Source organism: Trachemys scripta, chromosome 3 (genome assembly GCF_013100865.1).
Source record: "Trachemys scripta elegans isolate TJP31775 chromosome 3, CAS_Tse_1.0, whole genome shotgun sequence".
Lineage (NCBI taxonomy): Eukaryota > Metazoa > Chordata > Testudines > Emydidae > Trachemys > Trachemys scripta.
In genome coordinates, this window is record NC_048300.1 from 51,236,945 (window position 1) to 51,253,437 (window position 16,493).

The 16,493-nt window shown below is 46.3% G+C and overlaps 1 protein-coding gene across 4 annotated transcripts in view; it reads right to left on the reverse strand.

Moving 5' to 3' along the window:
• Nucleotides 1–13,347, reverse strand: part of LIN9 (lin-9 DREAM MuvB core complex component) — a 58,423-nt gene extending 45,076 nt beyond the window's left edge. For 2 of the 4 annotated variants that reach the window (XR_004645009.1, XM_034764704.1), the window contains exon 1: nucleotides 13,254–13,347. Coding sequence is in view for 1 of the 4 variants with exons in the window: in XM_034764704.1 (XP_034620595.1) it covers nucleotides 13,254–13,332 (79 nt within the window). In the remaining 3 variants the exon portion in view is untranslated. The remainder of the gene's footprint in view (nucleotides 1–13,253) is intronic. The other 2 variants (XM_034764705.1, XM_034764706.1) reach the window with 2 other exon arrangements.
• Between the last annotated feature and the right edge of the window lie 3,146 nt (nucleotides 13,348–16,493).

Genomic DNA, 16,493 nt, shown 5'->3' on the forward strand with positions numbered 1-16,493 from the left:
CAGGGTAAGCACCTTGGCAGGCTGGGCCAGTTTATTTACCTGCTGACGTGGCAGGTTCGGCTGATCGCGGCCCCCACTGGCCCCGGTTCGCCGTCCCAGGCCAATACGGGCGGCGGGAAGCGGCGCGGGCGAGGGATGTGCTGGCCGCGGCTTCCCGCCGCTCCATTGGCCTGGGACGGCGAACCGCGGCCAGTAGGGGCTGCGATCGGCCGAACCTGCTGCGTCAGCACGTAAATAAACTGGCCCGGCCCGCCAGAGTGCTTACCCTGGAGAGCCGCGTGCCAGACGTTGCCAACCCCTGTACTAGGTGATAAATCACAAATAAAAAATTAACGTCAAAGTCTTGGATGAAAATTGCAAGTCAAGTAATGCACAAAAAAGGATTTAAAATTTGTTTTTTATTAGTTAAATAAAACTATCTTAAATATGCTGGATACATAAGAAAAAGGAAGTTTATCAAAACATGTTTTGCATTTAAAACTAACGGATGTATTAAACAATAGTGAATTGAAGTGATTGTGAAGAACAAGGTGACCAGAAACAATTTTAAAACTAGTAGATCTCAATCTTTTCAACATTTAGGGCTTGGCTACACTTGCGAGTTACAGTGCAATAAAGGAGCCCCGGGCGCACTAGCTCACTACCCGTCCACACTGGCAAGGCACGTAGAGCGCTCTGACTCCGCAGCTACAGCGCTGCTGGTACTTCACCTCAGTGAGTGGAATAACGTTTGCTGCGCCCCCGCTGGAGCATCGCGGCACCAGTGTGAACGAGGTGTTGCATTACTGTGCTCTGATTGGCCTCCAGAAACGTCCCATAATCCCCTTAAATCAAGTGGCCACTCTTGTTTTTGTTTTGAATCACAGCAGGAATGCAGATATGCCCTTTGAAAGCTCTGTTTCTGACAGCCGGCTGCTTATCTGCCCCAAGACAAAGCAATCATTAGTGTGGAATGCTGTGAGAGAGAGGGGTGGGGTGGGGGGGAATGGAAGGGGGAGTTTGCCGCTGTCTCGCTGTCTGAACTTATAAGACAGCATGCTGACATGCTCTCCCTCCCCCCACATACACACAACATACTCCCTGTCACACTTCACCACTCCCCCTCATTTGAAAAGCACGTTGCAGTCACTTGCATGCTGGGGTAGCTGCCCATAATGCGCCATTCCCAATGCTGCTGCAAGTGCCGCAAATGTGGCCAGTGCGCTTGAACCTGTCAGTGTGGACAGACTGCAGCACTTTCCCTACTGCGCTCTACGAAGGCTGGTTTAACTCAAAGCGCTCTACATCTGCAAGTGTAGCCATGCCCTTAGCTTTTATTTATAGATTGGAAGAGGAAAACAAGTTTTCCTGCTTTTTCAACTCCCAAATGGTATTTTCACGTTGAACAACAAATCATAGAACAGAACTAGATGAATAAAATGAAAGAAAGAAAATATTCTCTCCATCTGCAGAAGAGGCTACTGCTGTCAAAAGCTGGTTGCAATTCAACAAACTCTGGTTACAGATACTTGGCCAGCGATTTCCATCAGTACAGCAGTTTGACTTTTTTGGCCTTGACATAGATTGTCATAATTTCAAATTTAATTTTAAATAACTTTAAATACATTTTTCTTTTCTAAAAAAATCCAATTTTTAGTTTTTAAATCATCAGTTTTTATTCATCCTACCAACTACTAACAGGGAAGTTAGGAAAAAATTTCCTCATAGTGGCCATTAGGGAATAGTCCTCAAAGGTTTTTTGAACTTCCTCTGAAACATTTGCTACTGGCCACTATCAGAGACCGAATACTAGATTAGATGGACTGATCCAGCATGGCAGTTCCTACATTCAGGATGGGGCTCATAGGCAGGTCCATTAGTACCGAAGTTAGCGATCTCAGATACCACATGCAGCACCAAGGTTCAGTTTCTAGGTCCAGTCTTTTGCTCTCAGCCCAGGGGATCACTTAAGAAGGCTAACAATGAAGATGATCTGTGAGCAACATTAATGGGCTCAGAAGGAAACTGCACCATCTTCTATGAAAGAAAGATCTAATGTGGGGTAGGGTCTTTGAGATTCTAAGACGCACACAAAGGACTTGCTTAAAACTACTTCTCCCCCATTCAAAGAGTACAGTTTTGATAGGTCAAAAGGAGGAGAAGAATAATCACTAAAACTGAACTAAGCAGGTTCATAAAGTGTAGCAAATGTGATTGAATACCAGTGATTGTGGAGGCTTTGACAAAATTTTCTGCCTGTACCCATGTGAAACAAACTAGTGTATTTGAAGTTTAAATTAAGCCATTTCCACAGCTGGTCCTACATGTTTATTTAAAATAAAAATACTGATGAGTGCTTGTTTAAAAATAGTTTTGGGGGAACCCCCCCTAACCCTGACCAGGGGTATTCTATTTGCTACCCAAGATCCATAAACCTGGAAATCCTGGATGCCCCATCATCTCAGGCATTGGCACCCTAACATCAGGATTGTCTGGTTATATGGACTTTCTCCTCAGGCCCTATGCTACCAGTACTCCCAGCTATCTTCGAGACACCACTGACTTCCTGAGGAAATCCATCGGTGATCTTCCAGAAAACACCATCCTGGGCACTATGGATGTAGAAGCCCTCTACACCAATATTCCACACAAAGATGGACGACAAGCTATCAGGAACAGTATCCCCGATAATGTCACAGCTAACCTGGTGGCTGAACTTTGTGACTTTGTCCTCACCCACAACTATTTCACATTTGGGGACAATATATACCTGCAAGTCAGCAGCACTACTATGGGTACCCGCATGGCCCCATAGTATGCCAACATTTTTATGGCTGACTTAGAACAACACTTCCTTAGCTCGTCCCCTAAAGCCCCTACTCTACTTGCGCTACATTGATGACATCTTCATCATCTGGACCCATGGAAAAGAAGCCCTTGAGGAATTCCACCATGATTTCAATAATTTCCATCTCACCATCAACCTCAGCCTAGGTCAATCCAAACAAGCGGTCCATTTCCTGGACACTACTGTGCTAATAAGCGATGGTCACATGAACACTACCCTATACCGGAAACCTACTGACCGCTACACTTACCTACATGCCTCCAGCTTCCATCCAGGACACACCACAAGTTCCATTGTCTACAGCCAAGCTCTAAGATATAACCGCATTTGCTCCAATCCCTCAGACAGAGGCAAGCACCTACAAGATCTCTATCAAGCATTCTTAAAACTACAATACCCACCTGCTGAAGTGAAAAAACAGATTGACAGAGTCAGATGAGTACCCAGAAGTTACCTCCTACAAGACAGGCCCAACAAAGAAAGTAACAGAACACCACTAGCTGTCACCTTCAGCCCCCAACTAAAACCTCTCCAGCTCATCATCAAAGACCTACAACCTATCCTGAAAGATGATCCCTCACTCTCACAGATCTTGGGAGACAGACCTGTCCTCACTTACAGACAACTCCCCAGCCTAAAGCAAATACTCACCAGCAACCATATACCACTGAACAAAAACACTGATCCAGGAACCTATCCTAGTAACAAAGCCTGATGCCAACTCTGTCCACATATCTATTCAAGTGACATCATCATAGGATCTAATCACATCAGCCATACCATCAGGGGCTCGTTCACCTGCACATCTACCAATTTGATATATGCCATCATGCGCCAGCAATGCCCCTCTGCCATGTACATTGGCCAAATCGGACAGTCTCTACGCAAAAGAATTAATGGACACAAATCTGACATCAGGAATCATAATACTCAAAAACCAGTGGGAGAACACTTTAACCTGTCTGGTCATTCAATGACAGACCTGCGGGTGGCTATCTTACAACAGAAAAACTTCAAAAACAGACTCCAACGAGAGACTGCTGAGCTGAAATTGATATGCAAACTAGACACAATCAACTCAGGATTGAATAAGGACTGGGAATGGCTGAGCCATTACAAACATTGAATCTATCTCCCCTTGTAAGTATTCTCACACTTCTTATCAAACTGTCTGTACTGGGCTATCTTGATTATCAATTCAAAAGTTTTTTTTCCTCTTACTTAATTGGCCTCTCAGAGCTGGTAAGACAACTCCCACCTGTTCATGCTCTTTGTGTGTGTGTGTATATATCTCCTCAATATATGTTCCATTCTATATGCATCCAAAGAAGTGGGCTGTAGCCCACGAAAGCTTATGCTCTAATAAATTTGTTAGTCTCTACGGTGCCACAAGTACTCCTGTTCTTTTTCCCCTAGTGTTTTAAACTCTCTATCATTTGTAATATCCAATTGAGACTCTGATAATAAACTTTTTAATATCTACAGCTTTTGTTCTTCCTTGTTAGCAAACCTAGATAACATGCATGCACAATCCAAAAGGGGGACTATAGGATTCAGATGAGGGACAACAGGATACAAAGCCTTTCCCCTCTAGGTTGCTATCCTGTTTGAATCCAGCCATGACCAGCAGTGACATTACAACTTTCAAATAAGTTTGTAATCAATGTCATGGTTGACTTTAGATTTTTTTTGTCCACATACAAAATGGGAATACTCTAGGAGTAACCAGGATAACTCTGAGAGTTTCATTCCTGCAAGTGGCCTCAGACGGACCTCTTCCTGTAATTAAGTGGGCATGCTTTTTTCCCCGCATCAGAGATGGGCTCCCCTAATCACATCAATGCAACTAGTTTGGCTTGTCCTTTCTCCCTGTTCTCTGTGCTGGAGGATAAACCAAAGTGCATTGTTCAGTGTACCGTTGGTGTCGCTCTGTTAGTATGTCCTCCAAGTCCTATGCCCTAGTGATGAAAGGTGGGATAGCTGCCCAGATTTTCCCAGAATGCATGGATACAAACACAGACAACATGGCAGCTATGCACATGCAAACAGGGTTGATACAGTTGTCTTGTTCATGTACACTGCTTTTCACAAAACTCAACCGTGTGTGTTATAAGCAGGTCAAAGAAAGATTTAGAAAAACATGGTTGTGCTTGTACCGTAGACAGAGGCAAAATTTATTACAATTTGATAGCTGGAAAGTAATCTGTAGCTAGGTGGTGTCAGTTCAGTTGTTATTGGTATATACTACTGATGGCCATTTCTTCAAACAACCATCACAGTCAATACCAATTATAACCACTTTTGGCTAGCCTCAGTAGAGATACCAAGCCTGAATAGACCTGATCTCACCCAGAAGTGGCTGAGGAACATGGATGCTGTAATGCTGCTATCGGTGGTATACCTAGGGTGACCAGATTAGTAGTATAAAATATCGGGATGGGGGTGGAGCAAAAAAAAGGTGGGGGGCGGAGCAAAAAAGGGAGGGCGGAGAAAAAAAAAGTTTTAAAGGGGCCTGTGGCGTTAGCAGGCCCCGGCCCCCGCGCGCTGCCCTCCCCGCGGAGCCTCCCGCCCCGCCATGGGCATATGCGGGGCGCGGTGGGTCCGGGCAGGGGCAGCGCGGAGCGGGCAGGAGCCGGGTGGGCGGCAGGGGCCGAATCCCCGCTGCTGCCAGGGAGCCCCGCGCCTCTCCCGCCCGCTCGCGGCTGTGGCTCCTTCCCAGCGGGATGCGCCTCCCGCTGCCCCGGCCACATGCGGCGTGCATCCCCTGCGCCTAGTCTCCCTCCCGCCGGGAAGGAGCAGCTGGACACGCGCCGCATGTGTGCAGGGCAGGTCGGGGGGAGCGTCCCGCTGGGAAGGAGCCGCAGCCGCAAGCGGGAGGGAGAGGCACGGGGCTCCCTGGCAGCAGCAGGGATACGGCCCACGCCCCCGCGCCGCCCACCTGGCCCCTGCCCGCTCCGCGCTGCCCCCGACTGGACCCACCGCTCTGCCCCGCGGGCTGCAGGGCTGGAGCAGCCTCCAGGCTGCGCTCCCGGCCCCGTGTGCAGAGGCCCGGGCAGGAGCCCTCTGGCACGGTGGGGGGGTTCACAGCTAAGCCCCCCTTTGCCCGCCCGGTGCCCGGGTGCCAGAGCTGACTCACCAGCTCCAGGATCCAGGCACCGCCGCCACCCCCTCCCTCCAGGCTTCCGCCGCCATGCTGCAAGCCTAGGAGGGAGGAAGAATGCTGCGTGGTTGGGGGAAGAGGCGGGGCCAGGGTGGGGATTTGGGGAGGGAGCCAATGGGGGAAGGAGGGGGCAGAGCCGGGGCGAGGGGGGCGCGAGCGCCAGAGCGGAGGGCAAAATTTCTTTTTTGTCCAGTGTCCTGACCAAACATTGGTCGGGACGCGGGACAAAGAAGCAAATATCGGGACAGTCCCGATAAAATCGGGACGTCGGGTCACCCTAGGTATACCTATATGGAGGATGAATAAGACTGTCACACCACCATACTTAAAAAGCAATACATTCATTGTGAAAAAAACAGAAGCTGACAGTACACAACTTCCTTGCTTATGCATCACACTATAGAAATGCCATCAGAACTATTCACAGCTCTGGGAACAGCCTGCTATGTTGCGGCTGCTACTCAAAGTCAGAAGAGCAAGCAACAAGTGCATTAAAACAAGTTTTACGTAGGCTTTTCAAATATAATATTTTTTAAAATTATTTGACAGAGGTGTGGTGGATCAAACAAATATTTATGTAGAGTCTGAACATTCCCAATCATATTAAACAATGTTTACATAGATAAAATTTTAATCAAATAATATTAGCATGTAAGGGATTGTAAGTGTCTTCCTAAAAACTGTTTACTAAATATATTTACATGTTTACTGAAAGAAAACTACTTGGAACCACACCCCAACATTGTCTTAAATTTTCCTAAATAAACTACACAATTTTAGAAGCTGAATATTGTAAAATTTTATTTATTTTTGTAGTACTTGTTCTCTTGGTAGCAATGCCTCATACTTTCTGGTAGCATAAATTTGTTTTTCCCCCCCCATGAACTCCCACAGTTTCCAGCCAAGAGACTGCAACATTGGCTCAAGAACCCCAGTAATAAAAGACCACCTGATTCACTCAGCCTCAAGTATATGTATACAGTATTCTACAAATTAGACTGACTGGCCTAGCAGCATAAGACAAGAGGTGTAGCAATCATACTAAAGAGTACAGCTATTTTTAATCTTACTTCTCAAAAGGGTAGAAATTGATGCTACGTTCAGAACTTCAAAATCATCAACCATTTATCTCAGAGTTCCAAAATTACCAGGATATAAAATGAAAACAAATGCATTCATTGTGACGTTATTGATATAATCGGGGACCATATAGATCATTGTTGCAACTAAGGTCCTGTAGCGGCACCCAAATCTTGTATAAAGGGGGTCAAATGAGGTGTCTAAGAAAAGGTTATGGTTTGTGGATTATAATTATGCTGTCTATATGTGTGCATCAATTTTGTCATTGAAGTTATGAATATTGGCTCTATACTGTCTGTATTTCAAACTTATGCTATGCTTCTGGGTGACATCCCAGACAAGCTGGTGTTAGCTCTGCCTAGCCTGCTTGACGGCTCATTAAGGACCATCAGCTATACAATGAACCTATTGAGAGAAGACAGATACGCCTTGTAACTCAGCAAAGTAGGCAGGAACTGGCCCATGTGACTCCAGACTCCATTTTGCTGTAATTTTCCACAGTGAGAACAAAAAGGTGTTCTTACACCTGGAAAAGCCTATATAAGGCTGATGCCTCATCTCCATCTTGTCTTCAATCCTGCTTCTTACCTCTGGAGGGACTTCGCTACAACAGAACCTCTACACCAAGGACTGATGACCCATCCCGGCTGGGGATGTATTCCAGAGACTTGATTATTCTATCTCTGCTGCAAGCCTGAACCAAGAACTTTGCCATTACTATATGTAATTGATCCCATTTAACCAATTTTAACTCATCTATATCTTTTTTCTTTTATGAATAAACTTTTAGATTATAAAGGATTGGCAACAGCGTGATTTATGGGTAAGATCTGATTTGTATATTGACCTGCGTCTGGGGCTTGGTCCTATGGGATCATGAAAACCTTTTTTTTTTTTTTATTGGGGTATTGGTTTTCATAATCATTTGTCCCCATAACGAGTGGCACTGGTGGTGATACTGGGAAACTGGAGTGTTTAAGAGAATTGCTTGTGTGACTTGTGGTTAGCCAGTGGGGTGAGACCGAAGTCCTCTTAGTCTGGCTGGTTTGGTTTGCCTTAGAGGCGGAAAAACCCCAGCCTTGGGCTGTAACTGTCCCGTTTTTAGCAATTTGTCCTGAATTGGCACTCTCAGTTGGGTCCCACCAGAGCTGCATTGTCACATTCATTTAGAACAATTATCACAATCATTCCCTCGGTAGCAGCCATACTATGCGCACAATGCAGTCTTAAATATACAAATCCAATGACTACTATGCCTGAAATACTTTTACTGCTACAGATCAGAATCTATAGGGAAATATAATCAAGGCCTTTGTATTCTGTGATTCTTCAGCTATAAGATCTGCCATTGACTCTACCTCATCACAGAAATGTGCGCCACAGTCTCAGTTTTCATTTAAAAAATGATTCTAGCTCTCCCAGCTGTGAAGCCTTGAAAATATTAAATGAGTATCAACTGCTGCATTGTTGTCTTCCTGAGTCTGCAGACAGTCGGAACCAATGAATCAGAGGTGTGAATTTCCCTATGTTAATTTCAATGAAATATTAAATCTGAAAGGTAATAGTTTAACTACTTCGCCGATGATAATTCTAGCAGAAGCATACACCTAGTGTGTTCAACCTACAATTTCAAACTGCCCCCACCCACGTATCGCCAGCTGTTAGGAGTCCCAAATGTTTCCTGCCCAGTTACCCCAGCCCCCTGACAAATTCTAGAATGCAATTAGGCATTGTCAAGATAAAAATCTTTGGCATATTAAAAACTGAAAAATGTCAGGATAGTGTATAATAAACTGAACTTATCAAATAAATAACAGGGTTACCAGCTGTATTCAATGCCACATGTAAATTGATTTAAAAAACTTCCATTAAAAAAAAAAAAATGAAGCTGCTGCACAATTTCTCATCTAGTGCAAAAACCAGTAATCATGAAGTAGAATTTAGGTCCATCTTGCCATAGAGAACAAGGGGTTTAACTACAACCTATTTTATATGAAAATTCACAACTGTAAATTCTGAAAAAAAGCTAACAAAATGTAATGTTCCTGAAAATCCACTTGGGTTAGTGGGCTGTGCAGAAGACGGAAAGCATGGGGGTCTTATATTCTACTCCCATCTGACATTGACTGGTGTAATCCTTTGCACTGTTATAGCAATTTACAATATTTTGTAGATACTGTTACTTCCATTTTACAGATTGAGAATCTGAAGCTCAGAAAGGTTAAGTGACATATCCAAAGTTATACAGAAAATCAGTGTCAGAACCAGGACTCTTAACATTAGTCTCTTCACCTCCACTCTCATACTTAATTCACAAACAAAAACTATGTTTAGTAACACTTAAAGTGACACCCCAGCCAACAAAATCCAAAGAACATAGAAAGAGGTAGTTAAGAAAAAAGCCTCCTGAATTTCTTCCTATCTTCATATTGTCTACAACTCTGTCAATAACACATTTTAACACTCCATAAAGCTTTCACTTCCATCTTCAACAGATACGGAAAAGCAATACATATCCCAGCTTCAAACTTCCACTCTAACCCAAAACCTTAATTGTGACCTCAGCACTATTAATAATACCAAGCTCTTACATAAAGCATATTAACTTGCCAAATATGTGGATTGTGCAACAGTCAGATGTGCCAATCTAGTCACATAAAATATACACCAATATGCCACATTGCCAATAAGGTTTGTGCAAGTTTGATGAAGTTGAGGTACATATTGTTTTTCAGTTTATGTTGGAGATGGAAGTGAAAATATTATGAAGTGTTAAAACGTGTTATTGACAGTGTTGTAGGCAATATAAAGATGGCAAGGAATACAGGAATCCCTTAATTTATTTTCAAACTTTTAAGGTTTTGGATGAATGGTGTGTGTACGGATGCAACCTTAACTGTCTACTAAAAGCAGTTTTTATTTGTGTTAGTTTCCTAGGTGGTTTTTTTGTTTTTTATTAAAACACATCAGTGAATAGCTCCCAAGGGTCAGGGAGAAGGGGAGCTATACCTTGCCTGGGAATCAGAAGGAGAAACTGCACTGCACAACCCTTCATAACCGCGATGATCCTTCTGAAGGGTGTGGGAGACTGTAATGAGCCTTAGAAAGTTCTGTATCTCTTATAATCATTTTATGCCTGTTAAAAAAGTGAAGTATGCCAAGAGCAAACCATCATAGTTAGTAGTGGCTACAAAACCAAACAGCTGGAGGGAACCTTTATGAAGGAGTTTGTACCACTGCCTACTCCTTGAAACATACTTCAGCCTCTCATGGACTTCTGGAAATTAGATATGTCTGGGAGCTGCAGCAGGTCTGCCTATTGCGCTTCCCCCTCCCCTCAGTCCTCCAACCTTAAAACTATAAAGCATAATTCTCCGTCTTCAAACCTGCCAATATGTGACAGCCACTACCTTGGCTGACACCAGAGATTAACCAAAGATTTCCAGAGCTAACGGGATGAGTTTTTACAGCTTGTGCTAAATAGCCATGCTTTCAAGTTGGGAGCTGTCATAGGCTCTAACCCTATGTGAATCAGATACAAACGGCAGGTGTCTGTCTGTCTGTCTCTCACACACACACTCCAGAGAAAATAATAAAAAAAAACCCCAACAATGATAAGTACATAAAAAGATTTCTGGGTCATTCAGAAGTGTCTGGCGGTTTGGATTTGGCCTACAGTCCGCCTATTGACTACCCCTGGGTTAAATAAACAAAATGTGTGACATGACTGAAATATGAAACATGTATTTTGGCAATTTACACTCTAATTTACAGGGCAAAATCAGTTTTAAAGAGGTCTTCTTAATGTGTGAATTACACACAACCACGCCATCCTCTCACACAGTTGAGCAGCAGGATTTGAATGCCGTGACCTTCAGATCCTCAGCTCAGAACTTTAATATTTCAGTTATTGGAGTAATTACCAGCTGGCAGAGGAGTGTGGTTTATATTGGTTAGAAATAGGATAAGCAAAGTTGGAACAGTTGGTCAGAAAGGCAATGTGGTATAGTAGATATGACTGAGGTTTGCCATGTTGGAGATGTGGGTTCCATTCCTGACTGTCTGTAGTATCCTTGCATAAGCTGTATCTTTTCAGATAGGGGAACTAGAATTTAGGGGAACAATGTATTGAAGGTGAGGCCATAGATTTCTACAGTTGCATTATAATATTTTTATATTGTTTTCTGTCCCAGGGGTTCTCAATCTGGAGGTCATGAACACCCTCCTTTTCTTCTGGCTAACTGGGATGAGGGTCCCAAACTTTTTCTGCTGTAACAAAGGGTTCCCATAGGGAAAAGGATGAAAACCATTGCTTTGTCCTTGTTTTAATCCAATCTAAATTTTTGCTTATTTGGTTGAGCATCACTGTGCATCAGTTTTCATCAGTCTGTTCTAAATGAAACCATTTAGGATTGTCCCTTGCATTCTTACAGTTCATTTAGAACCCACTAGCGTGTACAAGTAGTTCAAATGGTTATTTCCGATTTACATTCCTTGTACTTCTCTACACTGACTTAATCTGCCAGCCTGTTGTCCAAATGCTTCTTTGCAATCTCTATCCTCCCACTACCTTTCTGCTTCTGAGATACTTAAAGAATTTCTTGTTTATATCTTTGATGTGCTTCAAATTCTCAAATAGCCCTCCTAGTTTCAACTGTATGCTTTATGTGCTGTATCATATGCTCCTTTTTAATGGATACACTTTGCAGAGACTTACATGTTTTATAGAATAAACTCTTGTGCCTTTTCAATTAGCCCTACCATTTTTCTGTGCCTTCCTGCTTCCTTTCTTCAGTGTCTATTTGTATATCTATGCATAGTATGCATGTCTGTATGTATATAGTTTGCACAACTCCCACGAATGAGCATACATCTCTATTTTCTGTACCTGTAGTTTTGTTCGTCCACAATCTGTATATGCAGTGGGTTTGTGTCTCTATATCCTGGGACCAATGTGGTTACAATATGGGGGGAGGTAATATCGCTTACTTTTGTTGATGAGAGAGACAAGCTTTCAGGCTAACAAAGCGCTCTTCTTCAGAGTAACAGAGCTCTTCTTACCAACCCAAGTTGGTACAATAAAAGATATTACCTCACACACCTTATAAATAAATACCTTATAATAAAAGGTATTACCTCACATGCGGCAAGTCTGAGACAGTGTACAGCATGCGTATCAACCTCTCTGTATGTTCATTTGTATCCACATATACAGTGCATGCCTGTGTCTTTGTATATAATGTAAGCATGCGTGCCTTCATATCCCCATCTATTATGTTTAGTTTGCATCTGTCCCCACATGCAGTGTGTGTCACCATACAGCATCTGTGTATCCCTGTTCTTGGCATGGCCCTGATGAAGTTTACATGTCTCCATGACCCCCATTTCCCTGATACCTCTGTCAGACAGCGTTTAGTGTATGTGTGTGTGTGCGCCTTTGCTGCCGCCCGCCCCCCATTTCCCTGGGTCATTTTAGTGCTCCCCCCCGTACAATATACATGTCATTATGTCCCACCCACAAGTCTCCCAAGAGGCAGTGCACTTCCTTGTGTCACCCTCTCCCCAAGTGCACTATTAGTACCTCCCAAGATACAGGGCACAGCAATGGTCCGTTCAATGCAGTGCACTAATTGTGCCCCCCGTGCAAAGTGCGCCCCCTTCTGCCTGGGCCGAGTCCCATCCCCTCAGTGCAGCGCTCCTGCCCCCGGCGCTGAGCACCCCCGTCCAGGAGCAGCTTCCCGTGCCCGGGGCAGTATCGGTGCTCGCAGCTCTACGGCGCGTCCCTATCTGTTGACAGGCAGCGCCCTGGCCCGGGTGCGGCCCGTCCGTGGTCCGGGTGCGGCCGTGGCCCCGGCCTGTCAGGCTGCGCCCGAACTCGGGGTGCAGGTCCCCTCCCGCCGGAGGGGAGGGGCGGGAAGCCGGGGGTCGCCCTGCCTCGCTCCCTGGGCGGCCCCTCCCGCCTGCACGGGGCAGGGGGTGGCGGGACGGGGGGGGCCGGGCCGGGCCGGTTCCAGAGGAAGAGGAGGAGACTCGGGCTCCGGCCCCGCGCAGCGCCCGCAGCAGCCGGGCCCGGCCCGGGGGAGGCGGCCAGACGGGGGCGGGCTGAGCCCCGGAGCGGCTGTGCCCCGCGGGGCGGGGAAGGGGGACAGCGGGCCGGGCGGGGAGCGGGCGCGGGTTGTTACTCACTCTCGTCGGGCAGCTGATCCAGCTCCGCCATCTTGAACGAGCCGCGCCGCTTTTTCAAAGGCTGCCTCTCGCGGTGCATTGTGGGGAGGGGTCTGGGCAGTGCGCGAGGCGGCGCTGCCGGCCCGGGCTGCTCGAACGCTGCGAGAAGCGCTCGTGCCGCCGGCCGGCCGGGCTGCTGCAGCGGCGGAGGCGGCGAGCGGGCGAGACAAGAGGGCTGGGCTCGGGGAGCAGCGGAGCCGGCTACGGCAGCCCTGGGGTCTCCTGCTTCCAGGCAGCGTGCACCGCTCTCAGCCTGAGCGCGTCACTGCAGCTGCAGAGCTCTGCTGCATGTCTCCTCTGCGCCCTTAGTAGTATTGGTAAGCACCTTCCCGCTCCCCCCGCGTAACAATTTGCTGGGGTCTGTCCCCCCCAGCCACACCGTTTTATTGTAGAGGGAGGCTGCTTTGGAGCCGGGCACCCTGAATTTAGCGGGCTGGGAGCCGCTTTTCATACTGTTATAGCTAAAGAACCACGCGGGGGGGGGGGGGGCAATTTGCCCTGGGCCCCGCCAGGGCTCCCATGAGAATATAGTATTCTATAGTATTGCAACTATTTTTTATGAAAGGGGCCCCTGAAATTGCTTTGCCCCAGACCCCCTGAATCCTCTGGGTGGCCCTAGAACCACGGTCCTGTTCTGAGCATCCCTAGTTTTGCAAATAAGGCCCTCCTCTCTAAACTGTCCCCCTCCCCCTAGCAAGCCATTGACATGAGGCCATCAAGTGATGCTGTCCCCCTCTACTACCTGGCACTGCAGGGGCAATCGAATCAATTTAGTTTTTAGATGAGTGGCCCGACAGTGCTAGCCTAATGGTTCATCTAGGACAGCAGTTTTCAAACTTCATTGCACCATGACCCCCATCTGACAACAAAATTACTACGTGACCCAGGGGAGCAGAGCCAGATCCCGAGCCCCACCACCCTGAGTGAGGGTGTTGCTCGGGCTTCAGCTTCAGTCCTGGCTCCCAGCAAGTCTAATGGTGGCCCTAGGGGCCCCCTTGAAATGGGGTTTTGACCCATTTTGGGGTCCTAACTCACAGTTTGAGAACTCCTGCTCTAGGGCCTACTCTCAACCTCATCTAGATGACTCTGCTTGCCCTTATCCCTGGGTGCAGAATGTTTGGTAAGTAGTGCTGACTGTCTTGCACTTCTAGTGGGATTTCAAGAGCATTGGTTATCCTGCCTAGTAGCTCTTGAAACTGACGATAGGCAGCAGGTGAGGAGGAGAATGTTAATGGCACAGCCACGTCTAGGGCCAACAAAGGGACTCTCCCCAGGTCTGTTGGTACCGTCTATCCCTGCTTGCAAGTGTCTACTCAATGAAGGATTGGGTGGCGAAACAGAGTCCTCCCGTGCCGAAATAATGAGGCCATAAGCTCCAGTATGGCCATCTTGGTTGACCCCGTTATGTCAGTGTCCAAGGAACTGGATAGCAGTAGCTCCTTGGCTGAGATAAAGGAGGGAACTGCCACAGTGCCGCCGGAACCCTCTGATAGTCATGTCTCCAGAGCGGAAGCGGCAGACCATGTCAAACAGCCGAATCTTCAGACTCAGAAAAACTGGAATCTGCATGAACTGTGGTGCCGATGGAGCCGTCAGAAGGGGATGCATTAAAGGGCTATGGCCAACAGGTAGTAGATCTAATGGGGGAGAGGGGGCCCTCCAAGCAGGTGTGCGCACCGGAACACACTGAGACCTCACTCTTTCCAGGGCAAACAGTTTTGTGAGGTCCGGGAGCACTGCTGAGTCTTCCCAAAGTTAATGATACCCGGTCTCTGGCTGGGACCAGGACTGGTAAAGGGATGTGTCTCTGGACCAACAATTCACAGGATGCCAATGGAGCTGAAGCAAGAGGGGTACATGGTTCCAGAACCAGGACTGGTGGATCCAGTGAACAGATAAGCAGCCTCTTACTGCTCTTGTGAGCCTTGGAATGCATTGCTCCTCCGTGGCTAGAACTCATGGATGATGCAGCATTCTTTTTGGATTTGGAGGAAGACTTACTGTGGGGTCCATAGCACTGGTACCAACGGAGCTGGACAGAGGCTCCATGGTAGGGGGAGTGCTCTTAGATTGTTCAGGCCGATTTACAGGGTGGGTGTTCCCCTGCCAGGATCCGACTGTGGCCCTATGGTAAGCTCCATGAGGTGCGTTTTGAGGCGAAGAGCTCGGCCTTCCCATGTACGAGCAGGGAAGAAGAGGCAGATACTGCACCTGGATGCAGTGTGGGCTTCCCCTAAACAGTACAGTGTTGGAGCTTGTTGCTGATGGGAAACATGCAAGGGCAGGAAGCAGAGACTTTGGATCCCGACATCTTTGGCATAATCCAGTACCCAGAGCTTGGTGCTGGAAGGAGGGTGGGTGGGAGGGAATTGTTTGGCCCGAAAACTGCCAGATAGGATAAGATAGGAGGTTTTTCCCCCAACAAACTGTGTGCTTAAAAGCAGTTTAGTTGAGCAGAATAAACAGCATTAGCAGGACAGACATGATAGTCTGAAACTTAGCATCCAGTCTCCATCTCACCATTCAGAAACAATATTGCTTATCAAAAAAGGGAACTATTTAACAGCCATTCTTCCCTTTATCTTCCAGAATGACTGAGATGTATCAACACAAGCATTCCACATTGCACAGTATGAAACAAAGTGATTGCAGCCAGGAGATGCAACTGGGGATGGTTAGCTTAACTGCATTGTTTTATAAAGTGTTTTCATCAAATATATCATCAATAGAGAACATCTGATCATTATAGTTACACTGGGTATTACTGCAGAGACAGTACTTTCCATCAAACGATTCACCTTGAGCAGAATATAGAAATAAGTGCACAAACAGCAGCAATATTTTGATTCAAAATACTGTTCAGTTTCTTTTGATTTGTTGTAAGAATATTTTCACTATTAGATGTTGAATTTAGGTTCACAAAGCTCTGCAGGCCTAAACGTTATAGGACAAGCACTGCATGGATGTTTGCTTGTTTAGGATACCAAGAGTCTTTGATTTTAGACTATGGGTTAGTCTATGCAGTGAGGGACACCCCGTGGTGGTGAATCAGACTCTGGGTCTACAGACTCAGGCTCACACAACAGTGTTAAAAATAGCTGTGTAAATGTTCAGGCTCAGATTCTGAAGCCTAGCGGTCTGCTTCTAGCTGTGTAGACATACCTTATGTTGTCCTAGAACCAAAGAAATTCAGAATTAAGA